The sequence below is a fragment of the Melozone crissalis genome, unplaced genomic scaffold, assembly GCF_028551555.1.
Source record: "Melozone crissalis strain CALT ecotype California unplaced genomic scaffold, PUWL_Pcris_2 ptg000012l_1, whole genome shotgun sequence".
Lineage (NCBI taxonomy): Eukaryota > Metazoa > Chordata > Aves > Passeriformes > Passerellidae > Melozone > Melozone crissalis.
In genome coordinates, this window is record NW_026535790.1 from 14,501,943 (window position 1) to 14,520,449 (window position 18,507).

General features: G+C 49.7%; 1 protein-coding gene across 1 annotated transcript in view; it reads right to left on the bottom strand.

The window, feature by feature from the left end:
- Positions 1-225: 225 nt before the first annotated feature.
- The window catches only part of CACNA1H (calcium voltage-gated channel subunit alpha1 H), a 150,277-nt gene continuing 131,995 nt past the window's right edge, over positions 226-18,507 (bottom strand). Inside the window, exons 28-35 of the mRNA XM_054270947.1 lie at positions 17,887-18,020; positions 17,102-17,172; positions 12,453-12,531; positions 10,393-10,514; positions 8,596-8,901; positions 5,374-5,557; positions 2,021-2,166; positions 226-1,338 (exon numbers count right to left, since the gene is read on the bottom strand). Coding sequence (XP_054126922.1) covers positions 244-1,338; positions 2,021-2,166; positions 5,374-5,557; positions 8,596-8,901; positions 10,393-10,514; positions 12,453-12,531; positions 17,102-17,172; positions 17,887-18,020 — 2,137 coding nt within the window. The 3' untranslated portion in view covers positions 226-243. The remainder of the gene's footprint in view (positions 1,339-2,020; positions 2,167-5,373; positions 5,558-8,595; positions 8,902-10,392; positions 10,515-12,452; positions 12,532-17,101; positions 17,173-17,886; positions 18,021-18,507) is intronic.

Genomic DNA, 18,507 nt, shown 5'->3' on the forward strand with positions numbered 1-18,507 from the left:
CAAAACCCCCATCCCCAATTTCGTCCAGACGCTCGTTTGGTTTCTTTTTCATTTTTTCACGTGTGTGTGTGTGTGTGTGTTTGTGTGGTTTTTTTGCAAACTTCCACAGCTCCTCCCAACGAGTGCCCGCAGCGAGGGGACGGCCCCGGTGACGGCCACCCCTGACCGCTGGGTCCCCTCGCTTTGGAACCCCCACATTGGTGACAAGCCCTTGAGACCCCCCCCTGTCCCCCATCCCAGCAGCTATACTGGCTCATCCGTGCCTTCTTCTGTGGCAACAGTCACGGGGCCCAAGTCCTGCTTGCGCGGGGGGCTCTTGGCAGTGCCCAGCAGCTCTTTGCCCCCCTCTTTGCCGTTGTTGCCCCGCTGAGTTTTTAAGTGCTCCTGTTTCCTCGGCTCAGCGTCCGGCCGCGAGTCCAGGGAGGCCGGCGTGGGCTGCCCGCTGTCCCGCAGCTCCGAGAGGCTGCTCAAGGAGCCGCCGCCGTCCAGCTGCTCGAAGGAGAAGTTGGGGATGCTGAGGTGTTCCCCCCCTCGGCTCTCCGGGAGCTCCAGGGATTCTCGGTAGGCCGGGAACTCGCAGGACGGGGTTCTCCTCCGCAGCAGGGTGTTCTCGGAGGGTTTGGTGCGCGGGGCCGCCGCTCCCTCGTCCTCCATGGGAGGATCTATAGAAATGCAGGGCGGGCTCATCTTCTTCTTCCTCCGGGCTCCGTGGATGTAGTCGGCCTCCGGCTGGACGTGGCCGGGAGGTCGCTGCTTGTCCTCGGCGGGCTCGGGGGCGCCGCCGGAGGGGCAGATCTCGATGGAATGCCGCCGCTGCTCGTCGGCCCAGCTGGGCTTGCTGAGGAAGCCCTTGGTGTCGGTGCTGTAGAACTTCTTCAAGTCCTTCTCCCTGCGGGAGAGGCTGCTTGTGCTGCAGTTCTTGAGGGGCACGGGGGACGGGGCCGGGGACGTGAAGGGCGAGGTGGAGCGGCTGCCGGGGTCCGAGTGCTCCTCCGCCCAGTCTTTGGCCGAGCTGTTGATGTGCCGAACCTCCTCGTCAGCCAGGTCTGAGGGCTCGGCCTGGCAGCCCTCGGGGCCGGGGGCGCTGCTGGGGCTGGGTGGCCGGCTGGGAACGCCGTGCTGGCCACACGTGTGCTTCCGTGCCAGGGGGCCCAGGGCCCGGTGTGGGGAGGATGGGGGAGAGCGTGGAGGGGTGGCTGGGAGCGGGGAATGGAGAGGGCTGGCGGTGAGGGTGCTCTGAGGCTGCTGTGCTGATGGTTGGGGCTCTCCAGGCTCTGCTTGCTGGCTGTCTTTGTGCTCTGGAGTCTGTCCGTCTACCGAGTCTGTCCGAACGGCCTCCTGGAAGGGGAGAGAAGGGAAATGGGGTGAGAGCCTGGGGATGTGCTGGGCAGCAGCACCTCCAGTGATGGACACAGAATTATAGAACCACACTGTGTTGGAAGAGGTCTTAAAGCTCATCTCCTTCCACACCCTGCCATGGGCACCTTCCACCAGCCCAGGTTGCTCCAAGCCTGATCCGAGCTGGCCTTGGACACTCACAGGGATGGGGAGCCCATGGCACGAGGCAAAGGGTTTGTGAGTCTAACACAGCCCACCCCATCCCTGCCCCATTGTGCCAGTCCTGTCAGACCCTCCTGTACAACAGGATAAACTTTAGGAGCCTTCATGTTCAGGGCTGGCATCTGCTGGGCCTTGGTCTTGTTCCAGCCCCAAATCCTGAGCCAGCACAACCCATCATGGTGGAGGCCTCTCCCAAATGGAGACTGGGCACCTTCTCCCCACACTTTAGCTCTTATTTCCCAGAACAGCACCGCCATGAAGATGGAAAAAAGGAGGGAAGCAGGGAAAAAAGGGCCTTCCCACATTTGCTGGGAATATATTAAAATTTACGGCACGTTTTGTTCTGAAACAGGAATTTCACTTTAGCTCCAAGCACAGAAACATGAGAGAGGGCTGGGGAAGAAGGGAAGGAACCAGGTGACAAGACAGGAGTTACCTCTGTGTGCTGGTGGCCCCTCACCTGTCTGCAGAGCAGCTTGCTGAGAGCAGGGGAGCGGGGGCTGCCATGGGGGACCAGCCCCTTCCAGCGGTGCCGCCCGTCCTCCGCGGGCACCCTCAGCGAGGAGCTGCCCCCCACGGGCTGCGAACGCGTGGAGCTGATGGACCCTAGGGCAGGACAGAGGAGCAGTCACTGCTGGGCACGGGGGCTCTCAAGGCTTGGGGCAGAAGCTTCAAGAGGGGAGTGAACACAGCAGGGAGAAGGGAAAACCTGTTGGGCCTGGGTGAAATGCCAAATCTCAGCATAAATCTTGGATTAAAAACCTTGCCCCTTGTGCTGTCTGCTGCTTTGAAGCTCAGCAGGGATGGCAGGGAGCTCATAGACGTTGGGGTGTCTGTGCAGGGCTCTGATCCTTGTGGGTACCTTCTAACTCTTAAGTTATTCTACAACTTCTGCAGGCCCAGGGCAGTTCTGCCACCCAGCCCAGCACCAGGGGCTGTCCCCAAGGCTCAGCTGAGCTCAGTGTGGTCCCACCAGGAGCTGCTCCAAGTGCTCTGACAGCCTGAGCCATGGACAGGCTGGAATCTCTCTCTTCCCAAAGCCTCCCAGGCTGGGTCTGAAGGCCATCCCTCCTCCCCAGCCCATCCGTGGTGCTGCTTTACTGCACTTGGGAGTTGTTTGAAAGATCTTCTCTGGTTTCTGGCTGCAGGATTTATTGTCCTCATTAGTTTGAAACCCAGCGTCTGTTCCTGCAGTGCTGCCCAGCTCCGTGTTACAAACACCCTTATCCATCACTCCAAGAGATCTCACCCGGGGGTCAGGGAACTTGAACCCCTGACAAAACCCATCCAGACACATCACAGTTGCATTTCACAGACAGATTTGTTGGTGGGGACAAAGAAAAGTGAGTGTTTAATAATTTTTCTTCTGGAGCTTTTCTCTAGAACACACAGAAGGAATTCCCACCCCCACCCTGCTTCTCCCCAAATTTTTTTTTGGGCTCTCTCAGACCCACAGTTTCAGGCTGAGCCTGTGCTGTTCATGTGCTATTCCAGGCTTTATCAAGTGCTTTTTATGATGCAGAAAAACTCTGGCATAAAGTCTGTCACAAACATGGTCATAAAGTCCAGACCCAATGCTCTACTCCCTGTCCTCAGCTGGAATTTCCTCCTGTTGGACACTTTCCATCGAGCTCTCACATAGGAAACCCAAACCCCCTCCAAACTGGATGCTCAGGAGCACTGAGGATCTCTGGAGCTGGATGTTTTTTCTCTTGTTTTTCTAGGAAATCAGCAAACTGCATCTAAAACCAAAATGTCCTGAGATCTGCTCATCCCACAAGATTTTCACTGTGGGGTCAGTGGAGAAGATCAGACATCCTGAAGCCCATGAAAACACTCATGGGAGTCTCCATGGGCTCAGTTTGATTTGGATATAATTTCTGGATCTGTGACTTGAAGCAGAGTTTGGGCAGCTCAGGAGCAGCACAGCTCGGGGTGCTGCTGGTTTTACCACCAGATAAAAAAGTCATATCCATCATAACCATCATATCCATCCCTCCAGTGCTCTTGGAGAGAAATTGAGGAATTTAGAAAACATCAGAGAATCCTTGGTGGGCTCTACCCACCCCTGCCAACGCCCCAGCAGTTTTATATGGATATAAATCCTCCTTTACAGCCACTCCAGGGATGAAAAGCAGCCCCAGGAGGCTGCCTGTGAAACTCAACCTCTGTTTTCTTTCCTTCACCAGGAATTTGCAGGTGAAATAATAATAAACACAGAGCAGAGAACATGACCTGGCTCCCAGAGAGTCTGAACAAACACAGAGTTCCTTCTCCCAAGGAAATCAGGGTGTGCAAACCCACTGGGCAGTTCTGGCATTTCAAACCACTCTGGATCAAAGGGAACCAGGCTGGGAAAAGTTCTAGGGAGCCCCTCCAGGAGCACGTGTGCTTTTAGGGAGGCAGAGTTGTGTTTCAGATTGATTTTCTGTTGTATTTTTACTTTTAACCCAATAACTAATCCCTCATATCCCACAATACAAAGTTTTCTATCCAATTATAGAATACTACCCAAACCCATTAAAAAAATTGAAAAAAGCCCAACCTCCATCCTAAAACCTCTATTTTACTTTACATATATCAGTATATTTTAAAACCTTAAGCTCTATATTTTCCACTACATAATATGATACACTTCTAATCAAACTACACACTCATAATCTCAATTCTATCATTTAATTTTAAAAACTTTCTCCACAACTTCAAATTAAATACAATACTCTCTTAACAATCAAAATCTGTCAACATAAAAATCTAAAATTCTCAGCATCCAGAATTCCAACAATTTTCCCTTCAAAGCAGCTCGAGAGAAGAGACAGAAATGCATTTTCAGGGAAATGTGCTGGGATGCAGAGGATGAATGCCCCCTCAAAGGCTCTGTAATTCCTGGATTTTGGGGTCTCCATGACATTCATTACAAGGCTGAGCTCAGGAAGAACCACAGAGTGGTTTCTGATCTTTCTGCTGCCAAAGAATCTCCTGCAGCTCTGAACTCCAGGTGTGCTGCTGAAAGGCACTGCCCTGAGGCTGCAGCCTGCCTGAAACATGAGGAATTGCGCTGGAAGCAATCCCAACTCTGGCTTTTATTCCTGGGGATGTTGTTGATCAGAGGGAATGCACAGCTCCCTTCCCTCAGCTAAAATCCTGTACCTGTGCCTGGGAGCTTTGTTCCTCCCCAGACACCTGAGCTTGCCTCTGGGGAGGTGATGGAAAAGTGGAATTTTGCAGGATGTGGGGAATGTGGAATTTTGCAGGATGTGGGGAAGGCAGCATTGTGGTGCTGTGGAACCACACGGGAGCCAGCCCTGCTCAGGCCATGCTTGGCTTGGTTGCTCCCCACTGAACCCCCTGTGGGTGTAACCATGGAGTTGTAAAGATGGGAAAAGACCATGGATCCCAAGCATTAATCCAGCACTGCCAAGGCCAGCGCTAAATCAAGTCCCCACGTGCCAAATCCACAGGTTTTGTGAACACTCCCAGGGATGATGGCCCCACCACTGCCCTGGGAGCCCGTTCTGATGCTTGAACACCTTCCAACAAAGAAATTTTCCCTGATATCCAATCCAAACCTCCCCTGGCAGAACTTGGGGCTGTTTCCTCTCATCCTGACCCTGTTCCCTGAGAGCAGAGCCCAACCCTGCCCCATCCTGTCAGGGATTTGTGGAGAATGAGTAGTTTCCCCCTGAGCTTCTCCACTCTGAGCCCTCCAAGCTGCATCCCCTTCCCTGGCCATACTCCAGCCCTTCCACATCCTTCTCGTGGTGAGGAACCCAAACCTTTGCCCCAGAGCAGAGGAATCCGTGAGGGTGGTACCTCTTTGGGCTTTGCAGGGGTAGGTTTCCATCTCCACCTCGTGCAGGGGCAGGGGGGCCGTGGCTGGGGCCACGGGCCGGAACATGTAGCTGTCGTTGGGCAGGGAATGCATCCGGGACACCGAGATCTTCCTCACTGTCAGCAGGTTCTGGGAGTCCTGGGCCCTCAGCGAGCCCGCACTGCCCTGCAGAGCAACAGGAGAGAGAGGGGACATCACCCCTGTGGCAGCAGCAGCTCCCTGGCCACAGAGAGAGGCACAGCTTTCCCAGGTGTTGTCCTGGGAGAAGTCTGTGAGGAGATAAGGATGACTGTATTTTATAAAAAATCCTTTCATTAGGATTTTTCTCCTGAGAAGCTGAGGGGCCTCAGAAATGATATGTAAATAATGATTATCTGCTGCTGTGGAATGCAACAGGTGCATCTGTGATTGGTCTCATGTGGTTGTTTTTAATTAATGGCCAATCACAGTCAGCTGGCTCGGACTCTCTGGTCAGCCACAGGATTTTATTATCATTCCTTTCTATTCCTTTCAAGCCTTCTGATGAAATCCTTCTTCTATTCTTTTAGTATAGTTTTACTATATAATTTTCTTTTAATATAATATATATTGTCAAGTAATAAATCAGCCTTCTGAAACATGGAGTCGAGATTTTCATCTCTTCCCTTTTCCTGGCTGGACACATTCCCCTCCCATTTTCCCCTTTTATCTCAAACACAGTGAATCCCTCTGGTTCTCCCTTCACATCAGCCTCCCAGTGACTGATTGAAAACATTTTCCCAGCTGCATGTCTTAAATTAAATGTATTTTGCTTTGCTCTGCCAGCAAAACCTGTCCCTGAGATCCCTCAGGTTTGGAGCTCACCAAGGATCTGGTTAAATCTGGTTTTTAACTTGTATTTTTGGCTTGGAAATATCTTCCCTCAGCTCCCTGAAGGGGCACACCCCAAGATGAATTACTCCATGCTTTTACCCTGTGGAGCTTGGCTGGGAAGGAGGGACCAGCAGGTATTTACAGATTGTTGGCATCCAGCTGTGCCAGCTGTGGCTGTGCCCAGGAGCCACCAGGGCTCTCAGCTGATGGATGAAAGCCTCAGCAGCCAGTGCCAGCTGGTCCTTGGCCATCCCAGCTCATCAGCCCCACCAGCACGGCCTCACCTGGGCTGGGGGACAGCCAGGGGCTCCTGCTCACCCTGAGCCACAAGGAGAACAAAAGGTCTCAGCACCTGAACAGGAGGATCTTGGAATTTGGCTCCTAAAGCTCAGCTTGGCTGTGGCTGGAACGAATGAACAGAAAGCCCTTCTTGACATCAGCCACTTCAATTTTTAAAGGTTCAGCTGTTGAGAGCTGACTGAATTAGGGACGTGGGTAAATTTCAAATGAAATAAGGGCTTGAAATATGAATCATGGATGGGAAATTTGTTGGAGAGCTGCTTTGGACTGTGAGGATGGTTTGGAGGCATCACTGCTGCTCCTCTTCCTTGCTGGGAAACACCTGCTGCACTCCAGAGCCTGATCCCATGCCCTGGAAATCAGGATGGGATCTGGGCATGGGGGGGGGACTGGGAGCAGAGGGGGTTGAAGCCCTTCTGGATTGTTGGGAATTTCCTTGGAGCATTCCCTGAATCCCCAGCTCTGGGGATTGCTGGAAGCCTGAGGTGTTGATCCCTCCCTGCCTCAGTTTCCTCAGTATCACAAACATGTTCTTGCAATAACAACAATAAAATCAAACCTGACACTGTTTTCTCCACAAACTCTGCCTGCAGCTCTGGGTTTAACACTTGAAGTCACACCAAATGCACATTTTAAAGGCTAAAAAAGAGGATTTCACTCCTATCCCACACAGGGCTGATTGCTGTGGGATTTCCCAGCTGGCAAGGTTGTGGTTGTGAAGGGACAGGATGGGGACAGCTCTGACACAGCCCCAGAGCACAGCACCACGATGGGTGGGACATCAGCCACCTCAGCCTGGTGGCCTGGGCTTTTGTGGGGTGGTGGCAGGACATGCTGGAAGGATGAAGGGGACACTGCTTCCCCTCATCACCCGCAGGGTTAGAAGGAGGCTCTGATGTGCTTGGGAAGTGTTGGAGGATGAGGAAAGCCCAAGGAGAATGAACAGTTTGCACTCCCAGCCTGTGTGAAGGGAGGTGCCCTCTCCTCCCTCAATTAGAAAAGCAACCTGTGCAGTTCCCTGCAGGAATGTTTGTCAGGAGCAACATTCAAACAGCCAATTCCCCATCCCTGTGGAACCAAATCTTTCTCCTCGCCCTGATGGAGCCTGATGGATTTCACAAAAATCTAATTTAATGTAATTTAATCTCCAAGCCCCCACTGATTTCGCGGTAGATTTATTTGTGATTGTGGTGACAAAGCAGTTCCATGTTCACTCTTAATCACAGGCTGCTGACATGGGGTGAGACAATTATCTCACACCCTCCCTCCCCCCTGCACTTCTGATTCTTTTCCTGGAAGACTGGCAGGGATCAGAGAGCAGGCAGTGTCCCAAAAATCAACCCAGGAACCTCCAAAAATCAACCCAGGAACCTCCAAAAATCCACCCAGGGACCTCCAAAAATCAACACAGGGACCTCCAAAAATCAACCCAGGAACCTCCAAAAATCCACCCAGGGACCTCCAAAAATCAACACAGGGACCTCCAAAAATCAACCCAGGAACCTCCAAAAACCCAGGGACCTGCAGCTCCTTGCTGAGGGGCTCTGATAATTCCCAAGTTCTCCATGTCCTAAGCAGAGCCATGGGGACCTGCAGCACTGAATTGCTGGAGGATCCTCTGGAAATCCCAAAGTGGGATTAAACAGAACCCGTGAAGGGAATTTATCCCATCCCATGCTGGAGGTGCCAGGGCTCCCAATGCCAGCGCTCCCAGGATTTTTGGGATTGCTCATTGGCCCTGCTGCCCTGAAAAATGACAAGGATGGGCTGGGACAGCAGGACAGGGACCTGTGGCTTTTATGGCTCTGAACTTAAAATCTAGAACTTGAGAATGGAGAGATGGACTTTGAACTCTCCTCTGGAATAATGGCCAGGATAATGTTTCTAGCACCTTCCACATCCAGGAGCCCTGGGAGCTGCCTCAGGACATGGGGTGGTGGTGACATCCCTGGGGTAGGGGCTGGGACAGCTCCTTATCTCCCTCACTGGCTCTGTGTGGGATCTGCTGGTCAGGCTGGTGGGATCCATCCCCTCCCCAGCCCAGCTCTCACCAGGCCTTGGTGCTTCTCCTTGGGGTGCTCCAGGTTCCCGTGCAGCGCTCGGCTCTCCCCGGCCACGGCCCCGCTCCTGCTCCCGCCGGTTCCTCTGGACATCTCCAGCTCGATCTCAGCATCCATCTCAGCGTCCTCCTTGGCCTCCTTGTTGCTCTCCTCCAGGTGCTTCATCAGCACTGCCACCACCACGTTGACCAGCACGAACTGGGCGATGAGGACGAAGGTGACGAAGTAGACGGGGGAGATGACGGGCAGGTAGCTGAGGCAGTGCTTGTCCTCCCGCGTGCACTCCCGCAGCGTGTCCTGCACCAGGGGACAGGCAGACATTAGAGGGCTTTCCAGGGCCAGAAAGTGATTTATTAAAATATGGATATTGATCTAGTACCCATATCCAACTGTGAGGGACAAAAACTCCCTAACAGTTTAAAGTTAGAAAGTTTATTGCGATGCGGGATAGCTCCCAAATACACACTACAATTTACAGGTGATTACAGAGCCCTTTTATCTATTGAAGTATTAATTTACAGGTGATTGCAGAATCCTTTTATCTATACAAGTATTGAATACCCATAATACAAATGCATATTCAGAACTTTGGTACATCCCATTCCCAGTATGGATATTGATCTAGTACCGATATCCAAAAACTCTCTAAATATTTAAAGTTAGAAAGTGTTTGTTTATTGTGGGATAGCTCCAAAATACACACCCCAATTTACAGGTGATTACAGAGCCCTTTTATCTATAAAGTATTGAATACCCAAAATACAAATGCATATTCATGACTTTGGTACATCTCATTCCTCGCTTTGTATAGTAATTACTTCAAAAGCTATTAAGCATGGTAATTAGTTCAAAAGCTATTAAGCATGCACAGTTTGCCCCTTGAACTGGATTGGTGGTCCCTTTCATGGGGAGGGGTCCCAAAATGAGGAAATAAATGAAGTCTTCTCGTTCTGAACTTTCTACCTTTTCAATGCAAATATGACAAATGAACCCTTGGTAGAACTCCCATTCCCCATCTTCAGTTGGTTTCAGAACAGAGGAGGCTACAATTGTCTTATGTTCCTAAAAGCTATTTATCAGTTTCTATATTCTTCATTTTAAACCCAGCTAACCAAACATTGTGTTGACAAGCAGTCAATTATTAGTTAACTACTAACTCTTAACTTCATCAAGGCCTACCCATTTAATTAACTCCAATAAAGCTTATCTCTAACTAAAATCTTAGCTCCTCTAAAATCCCTAAATTTCTTAAAGTTTATGTCTCAAAACACCAAAAGAACACAAAGTGGGCACAACTGAAACAGGTAAGAGGAAATAAGGTGGTCATGGATTACAGCCCCCACAAAGAGGGGAATGGGGTGCCCACAAATTTTGGATTTCTCGTCTCCTGGAGTGTTCCAGGTCAGGTGGGACAGAGCATGGAGCTCTGGGGTAGTGGAAGGTGTCCCTGCCCATGGCAGGGGTGGCACTGAATGAGCTTTAAGGTCTCTTCCAACCCAAACCATTCCCTGATCCTGTGATTCTATGGCACATCCCAAAGGCACAGCACCCAGAGCACATGGTTACTCCTCCCAGTCAAAAACCTGGCATCATTTTCCTTCAATATCACATCCAGGAACAAACTTCAGGACAAATCTTGAAAACACACCTGGCTTTTCTATTAGGAAGTCCCATTTTGATATTTTAAGAGGAAACATTTTTGTTTGCACCCAAGAGTTGCCCAAATCCGTTTGAACTCTGTACCCACAGCCCTCCAGAGAGGAGGAAGCCCCCGGAGACTGCACACACCTTCATGATGCCGTTCCAGTTGTCCCCCGTGGACACCCTGAAGAGGGTGAGGAAGGCCATGCCGAAGTTGGTGAAGGTGGCGTGGCGGCTCAGGCCCTCACAGGGGTTCTCCTCACTGCAATCTGTGGGGCAGGGAAGGAGCAGCACATCAGCCAAGCCATGCTGGAGTACCCACAGCAGCCCCCAGAGCCACGTCCCATGGGTTTATGGCACCAGGGGGTGGTGACATCCTGCTCAGGAGGAACAGGGGGCACAGGGGGAAAGGTGTTTTCAGCTGGAGAACCTTGGGACAGGACAGCAGGAGGTGTGGAAATGGTGGTGGTGGGATTCTCATCCCTGGAAACATTCAAGGCCACTGATTTATTAAAAATATGGATATTGATCTAGTATGGATATCCAACTGTGAGGGACAAAAACTCTCTAACAGTTTGAAGTTAGAAAGTTTATTGCGATGCGGGACAGCTCCCAAACACACACCCCAATTTACAGGTGATTTCAGAGTCCTTTTATCTATTTAAATTGGACATGGTTTGGAGCAAGCGGGGGTAGTGGAAGGCATCCCTGCCCATGGCAAGGGGTGGCACTGGATGGGCTTTAAAGTCCTTTTCAACCCAAACCATTCCTTCTGATTTCTGTGATTTTCTTTACTCCTGCTCTACAGCCTCCTTTGTCTGTTTTCCTGTTGATTGCGCCCTTGCCTTGATGATTTTTTACATCCACCACGAGGGATATTTTCACTGAGATAAAGTGGAGCAATTTGACATTTTCCCCCTGAGAATTAATAGCCTAATGAATGCAAATTGAACATATGAAATATCCATCTTCCCATAAAACACAGCCTCGTTAAATATCCATTAGGACAGGCAGCAATGGCTCTTGGTTGGGCATTTCAGTCTTAGGTAATTATTCTGAGGTAAATTGGAAGGAAAAACAAAAAAGTTCCAAGAAAAACCCACAAATGACCAGTCCTGAGGGAGAGAGGGCTGATGGTTCTTGTGGCTGGCATGGACTGATCAGGAAAAAGGAAGGAATATTCCCATTAAATTGGGCTAGGAAGCAGAGTCTTGCCCCAGTGGGGTTCCCTGGGCTGGCATTGCCCAGGTGTGGGTGGAAACACCAAAAGAAAAATTTTTCACCCCTGTGACTGAACAAATACACCCATAACTCCAGGGGTGGAATATAAACCCACACTGTCTCACTCAGGGTGGGTGCAGAACTCTTTCCTTCCCCGGAATTTGTGAGAGACTGAAAAATAATTTGGTTTTGGTTGAAAGAATTATTCTGCTCTCAGGCACTTGTAATCTGAGCAGAGGGCTGGGCTCATAAAGGGGATTAATGACAGCCATAAACTCTGCTCAGGAAGGGCCTTCTGGTGCTCCTGGAGCTCTAATTGGGATGGAAATGTTGAGGATGCAGACACAGCTCCCTCCAACAGCATTTTCCAGGCTGGGCAAGGCTGGGGTTTGCTCTGATTTTAGTGATGGGCACATTCCTGAGCAGCTGCAGTATCCTCAGACTGGAGGATTAATTAATGCTAGACAAGCAGGAAGCCCTGGATGCCTCCTGGTTGATGGAGAGAGGGGAAGGTGATGCTGAGAGCAGGGGACAGAGGAGCCCTGGGAGCTGCAGGGGCAGTGGCAGCCAAGAGCAGAGAACTGATGGGCTGTGGGGAAGCTGTGAGCAGGGACATGTTTATGGTGGCATCTCTCCAGCAGGAACCTGACCCCCATCCAGCTCTGCAGGCTCGTGTTCTGTCTCCAGTAGCAAACTTGAACAAATCCATGCTGGGCAATGATATTTAAAAGGCAAAGAGTTCCTCTCCAGCCAAGGCTGGCGTTGGCCAGAGCTCTGAATGTGTGTGTGTGTGTCAGAAAGGTTCTGTGTTACATCCTCGTGTGTCAGCTGTGACCCTGAGATCAAGAGAAAACTTCCATCTTCCAGAACATCAGTGTGAAGCTAAGGAAGGCCCAGGAATGAGAGGGAGAGGGAGAAAAGGAAGCAGGCAGATAGCAAATAAACACCAACCGGATGGAGCCAGCGGCCTGGGGCCCATTACTCACCCAGCTTGCCAAACAATTCCACTCCCAGGGCAGCATAGATAAAAAACAGGAGCATAAAAAGTAGGCCAAGGTTCCCTACCTACACAAGGAGAAAGCAGAACAAGGGTCAGGCAAGTCGAGGTCATGAATGAAATCACTCCATCACATTTTCAACACAAGCACAGCAGGGATGGGGGTCCAGAGGAAAATCAGATTTCCCCTGGGACCAGTAGCCTGGTCCCTCTCTGAGTTCTGCTTCAGGGGGCCCAGGGAGGTCTTTGTGTGGGGGAAGGAGCAGAAATGCCCTTGGGGGAAGCAGCAGCTTCTCCATCACCCTGCTCTCTGGAATGTGGCCACCCCAGGGCAGTTTGTGGGGCAGGGCTGCTTTGGGACCTGGGCTCTGCATTGGGTTTGGGGCCTTTCCCTTTCCCTTTCCCTTTCCCTTTCCCTTTCCTTTCCCTTCCTGGGACTCTGAGACAGCAGCAAGGCAGGAGAGGAGCTGTTCCCAAAGGTTTCACAGGCATGGAGGGCTTGCAGTGCTCAAGGGAGAGGAGAACTCCCTGAGCCTTTTCCTTTACAGGCCCTTCTCAACCAGATCTTCCCAGATTTCAGCTTTCTGTGTCCCACAGGAAGATCCTGATCCCAAACACCAGCACTGGCAGCTCCAGGTGCTGCTGGAGGTGTTCCAAGCCCCCAGGGTGGCTGAAGGGTGTGACAAGTGACATGAAAACAGCTCAAAAGTTCTTCACACCACCAGCATCACAGCCCTCCGTGCTGGATCTCATCCCAGCACAGAATCCCAGCCTCAAAAACCTCTCCTGGAGCAGATTTTTGGTGATTCAGGCAGAGAACACGAAGGGCAGAGTGACCTGACCTGCTGCCACCTGCTCCCATTTATCTCTGCTGCCACTTTAATCTCTTTGTTTGCAGCTCCTAACTGAGACAAAGTGAGTTCTCTGCACCAGCAGCAGGATTTTATCCCTAAAACCAAGGAGCTGGGAGGTGATCCAGGCAGTCAGGCCCAGGGATTCCTGATCTCTGAGGTGCATTTTGGTGAACTCTGACTTTGGGAGAGTTTTCTTCTCTGAGGTGGCACAGCCACAGATCTTTTGGTTATTTGCACTGTGCTTAATTTAATCAGAAAGTTTATCAGTGTGATATCTGTCATTATAAAATTAACACAGCTCTTGCTGATGAAAGAAGGGATTTTTTATATTAAAGAAATGGGAATAGTCCAATCACCCAGTGCAGGCTGTAATTGCTATAAAGCCTAAACTGGCTCTGCAATTTCCCTAACATTATTACAATCCTCCAGGGAATAATAAAGATAAAACAGGGATGGGGATGGCTGGGCTGGGTTATTTCATCTGCCTCTGCTGCCTTCTGGAACAGCTTTTGCTGCTCCTGTCTGCTGGACCACTGATGCTTTGGGAACCATTAGAAACGAGCAGGCACAAGCACAAGCACCCCACGCACACTGCTGGGGAGGCAAATGAGCAAATAATTACAGGGAATTAAAATAAAAGGGATAAACAAACTTTTGAGGTTGAGGCAACACAAGAGGGTGTTGGGTTTTGCTCTAAGCAGCCTGACTGTTTTTGGTGCCTGAAAAATCAGCCTGGAAACTTATGGCATTGATGAAATCCCAAAGAATTTGGGGTAATGTGGGAGTTATTATGTGTAAAAGGTGTTATCTGGATTTCCACAAAGAGGAGAGGGAAGAGGGAATGGGGAAGGGAAAGAAGGAGAAGGAAAAGGAGAAGGAGAAGGAGAAGGAGAAGGAGAAGGAGAAAGAAGAGGAAAAGAGAAAGGAAAAGGGAGAGGAAAAGGAAAAGGAAAAGGAAGAGGAAGAGGAAGAGGGAAAGGAAGAGGAAGAGGAAGAGGAAGAGGAAGAGGAAAAGGAAAAGGAAAAGGAAAAGGAAAAGGAAAAGGAAAAGGAAAAGGAAAAGGAAAAGGAGTCCCTGTGGGGGCAGTCTCAAGCTGTTGAAGACAGAGGAGTCTCTTGTGCAGGGAATTAATGTTCCATCCATGAATCAAGTGAGACCAGAGAAAGGAAAACAACCCAGAACTTCTGACAGGGAAGTTCCACATCTTATTTCTGTTGGAGGGTGGGATTGGGCTGGACTCCAGTTGTGCTCCCCACCAGGAAGAGCTGAGGCAGCTCAGCAGTGACTGCTGGGGGATTCGCTTCCACCAGGAGCATTTGAACCCAGATCTGATGCAGGAAAGGACTTTGGAAAATATCCCAAATCTGATCCAAAAAGGGACTTTGGAAAGCTGGGAATGGGAAAAGGACTAAAGAAAAACCATCAAACAGGAGCTTTAGAGAGCAGCCCTTGCTTCCAAACCCAGCAGCCACCAGACTTAGGAGCAAGGAAATGATCAGTGATGGATGAGTGGTGCAATTCATTATGGAGCCTTAACGAGCAGGAGCTCAGAAAGAAGAGGAAAACACTTGAAGCAGGTCTTGAAAAGCTGCTCCACACCAAGAGATTAAAAGAGTTCACTGCACTCCTGTTCTCCAGACTGCAGGAGATTATTTTATCTACCATTGCTCCAAAAAGGAGCAGTGCTACAAGAAAAAAGCAAAATTACATCCAGTGAAAAACCAAACCTTGCTAATTCAGACTAAACTCACCAATTTTTTTTTTTAGTAAGAAGAGTAAACATAAATGTATTCCATCAACAGGGGATGGCTGATTCCCTAACACTGAATCCTTAAAATTACAACCAGGGATTGGGAGGAGATGGAGAAGGTGGGCAGAGAATCTGAGATCATTCCCTGACCATTCTTTCTGTGGCCTCTCCTCATTTTTTTTTCTCTTTTCAATCTCATTTTTCCCCACAGATCAGGTGGAGGAGAAGGTTTTTGGCCTGCCATGCAGAGGTCACCACACAAGGAGCAGGGCAGGGACACTTTGAAAAGAGCAGCTCAAGCTCAGCCTGAAATCCCAAAAGAGGAGATTAATCCTGTGACAGTCCTGGATCAAAATGCTGCATTCCCCCAAATTTGGGGATAATTGGTTCTCCAAGTGTTATTTAAATTGCTGAATAAAAACTAAATCCCAAGCTGATGAAAATCACCCCCCAGAAATGCAGTGACAGCTCCTTGTCATCGTCAGCCCATAAATGGGCATTCTCCACACACCAGACAAAGAATTTCCCCCCAAACCTGAATGAATAAACATTAAATTAGCTCTTTTTTGTCACTTAGAAACCACATTCTACGAGGATTTTCCAGCTGTGGTTTTAGGATGCTAATTTAATTAGGGTAGGAACTCATGCCCTGCCTCGGAAATGAAAGCTGCAGCTTTATGAAGAGCGATGGTTGTCAGAGAGCTCTTCTGAAAATTCCCTTCTCATTTTCTGAGATTCACTGGAGACCCAAGTGGCATTTTTCTATCTGCACGAGATCTGCTTGGAACATCCCAGGGGTTTTCCCTTGACAAGAGACCCTGCTGGGAATGCAAACTGCAGGAACACCCCAAGGAACCCAAACCCCTGGCCAGGAGCCCCCCTATTGTTTGGGGGGGTGGGGACAGAAAACAAGGAGGGAGAGACAATATGGGCTGTGGTGACAATGCTTTGTAAACTGAAAACCAGGCACAAATCCAAGGATTTCTTCAAATGCCAGCCCAGGGGTCAGGTTGGGAAATCCCTGCTTCAGCCTCAGCCCAAATCCTTAAGGGAATCTGGATGCCAAAGGGCAAATGCTGGGATTAGAAATGTGTTCATGGCAATGATGAAGATCAAAGCAAAGGGGTCTTTGCAAGGGAAAGAAATCCCCCATTTTCCAGCTCTCTTGGAATAGATTGTGGGCTGCTTTGCACTTAGGAACTGAGTCCCAGGGGTGGTTTTGGGTAATTCCATGTTTTCTGCTGGTTCTCTCACTCATTCTCTGGAGGAGACTCCCACCCACGTGGGGTCTGCCCTTGGCTGCTCCAGGGAATTGGGATGGGCAGGGTTAATCTGAGTTAACTTCAACACTGAACAATCAGAGCTCACACCAGCACACCCACAAACGAGCAGAACACACCTTAAAAAGGATAACATTAAAAATAAAAAACCCAAACACCTTGGAATTCTGATGGAGGACTGAAAGCAAGCAAAAAGCTTCTTTCTTTCCTTTTCTCAGAGCCATAAAAAAGGGATCCCAGGAAGTGAACCTGGCAGGATCCTATCAAATTCCCTGAGTCTGGAAGTGTTCTTGTTTCTCTTGCAGCTCAGGAGAATTTGGTGATTGGTGACCCCAAATCAAGATTTAAACCCTCAGAAGCATCTCCCCAGTTTGCCTTTCCAAGGCTGCAGCACCTCTGTCAATAACTGTGGCTGTTCCTGCCTCCCAAATTAAACTCCTGAGCTGAGAGCTCCCAGTGCTTTCTCCAAGATCCTTGTCTGTCCCTCCCGGTGTTTCCCAAACTTGCCAGTGAGATCTGGGGTTTGTACAAACTCTGCCTACAGGAATTTGCTCTCTGGGAACTCCTTTCCCATCATTTTGCTTCTCCCATGAAACACACTCCAGGATGAGCCATACAAAACTCCACTCCCATGGCCTGGAGAAAGCTGAGACCCTCCCCAGGTGTCTTCTGGAGGCCACCAAACCCAGAGGTGTCCCCAGGCCCCAAAGGCACTTCTGTCCCCAAAGGGATGCAGGAATTTTGGGGGCTTACCTGGGGCAGGGCTTGCACCACCGTGTCCAGCAGAGCTCTCATGCCCGTGGCCATTTTCAGCAGTTTCAGCACTGAAATGAGGAGCAAATCCTGCTCAGCAGGGCTGGGGAGAATTGCAGGCAAAATCCAGGAGGGAAATTGAAGTTTAGGTCTTGCAGGGAGGGTTTAAATCTCCCTTAATGCTGTTTGGACATGTGGGGAGTTCTCTGCTGAAAACCAGGATCTCCCTGATCCCAGCAGGCTGAACATCCCCCTGTCAGTCCCAAGGGGAATGCATTCCCACTGCCAGGGCGGGGGTTCTGGGATTTTGGGAAGGAATTCCTCTGGGAGGGTGGAAAGGGGCTGGGATGGAATTCCCAGAGAAGCTGGGGCTGCCTCTGCATCCCTGGAAGTGTCCAAGGCCAGGTTGGGATGGTGGAAGGTGTCCCTGCCATGGCAGGGGTGGGATGGGATGGGCTTTAAGGTTCCTTCCAACCCAAACCATCCTGGAATTCTATGAAAATGGACAAAAACCTATGAGAACCCCAACGTGCCCAGGCAGGAAAATGGGAGGCACCTCACCAGTGAGGAGCATCTTCCCAAGCCCTAATTGCCATCACTCCCCACCCTGCCCTGGACCTGGATAAGAGCTCAGTGATCCCAGGCTGGAATCAGAACCCAGCCCCAGATGGAAACCCCATGGAACCTCCAGCTGCCATTCCATGTTTCCCACTGGAAATGAACCAGCAGGGCGGGAAGGACAAACATCCAAAGGATTTCCTGGAGACCCCCAGAGCAGGACCCACCTCTGGCTATCCTGAGCACCCTCATGATGCGGATGATGGTGGGGTTGATGGGAAGGGCAGCGTTCATCTCGATCTCCTCCAGAGTGATGCCCACAATGGACAGCAGGACTATGGCCAAGTCCAGCTGGTTCCACCTACACAGACATGCAGGACAAACAAAATTCAAATTATACATATTTTATGTTAATGACAGGCACCAGCAAATCCCAATGCATCTTTGTCGGATTAAGTTAATTATCTAAAATTACTCCTCTTGAGTTTTAATACAATATATGTTTTATAGTTCCAAAGTATTTAGTTTGGTTTTTTTTAATATAAAACCATCCTTTAAAACTTATTTTTATTTATATTTTTCTCTCAACAATATCTACCTTATTCTACAATATTTCTAAATCAATATTTTTTTTATCTCAAAGTTTATATACAAATATATACTATATAAACTTTCTATTAAGTTTTAAAAATTTTCTACAAATTTATTTCCCTCACATCTTCTCATTCTCAAATGGGCCTGTGATTTTTAGGTGATACAAAACCAGCTCAGAGCAGCTGGTACAGACATCCTTGAGCCACAAAATATGGGAGCTGACTGGGAAGGGTTTCTGACCTCTAGGCTGAGCT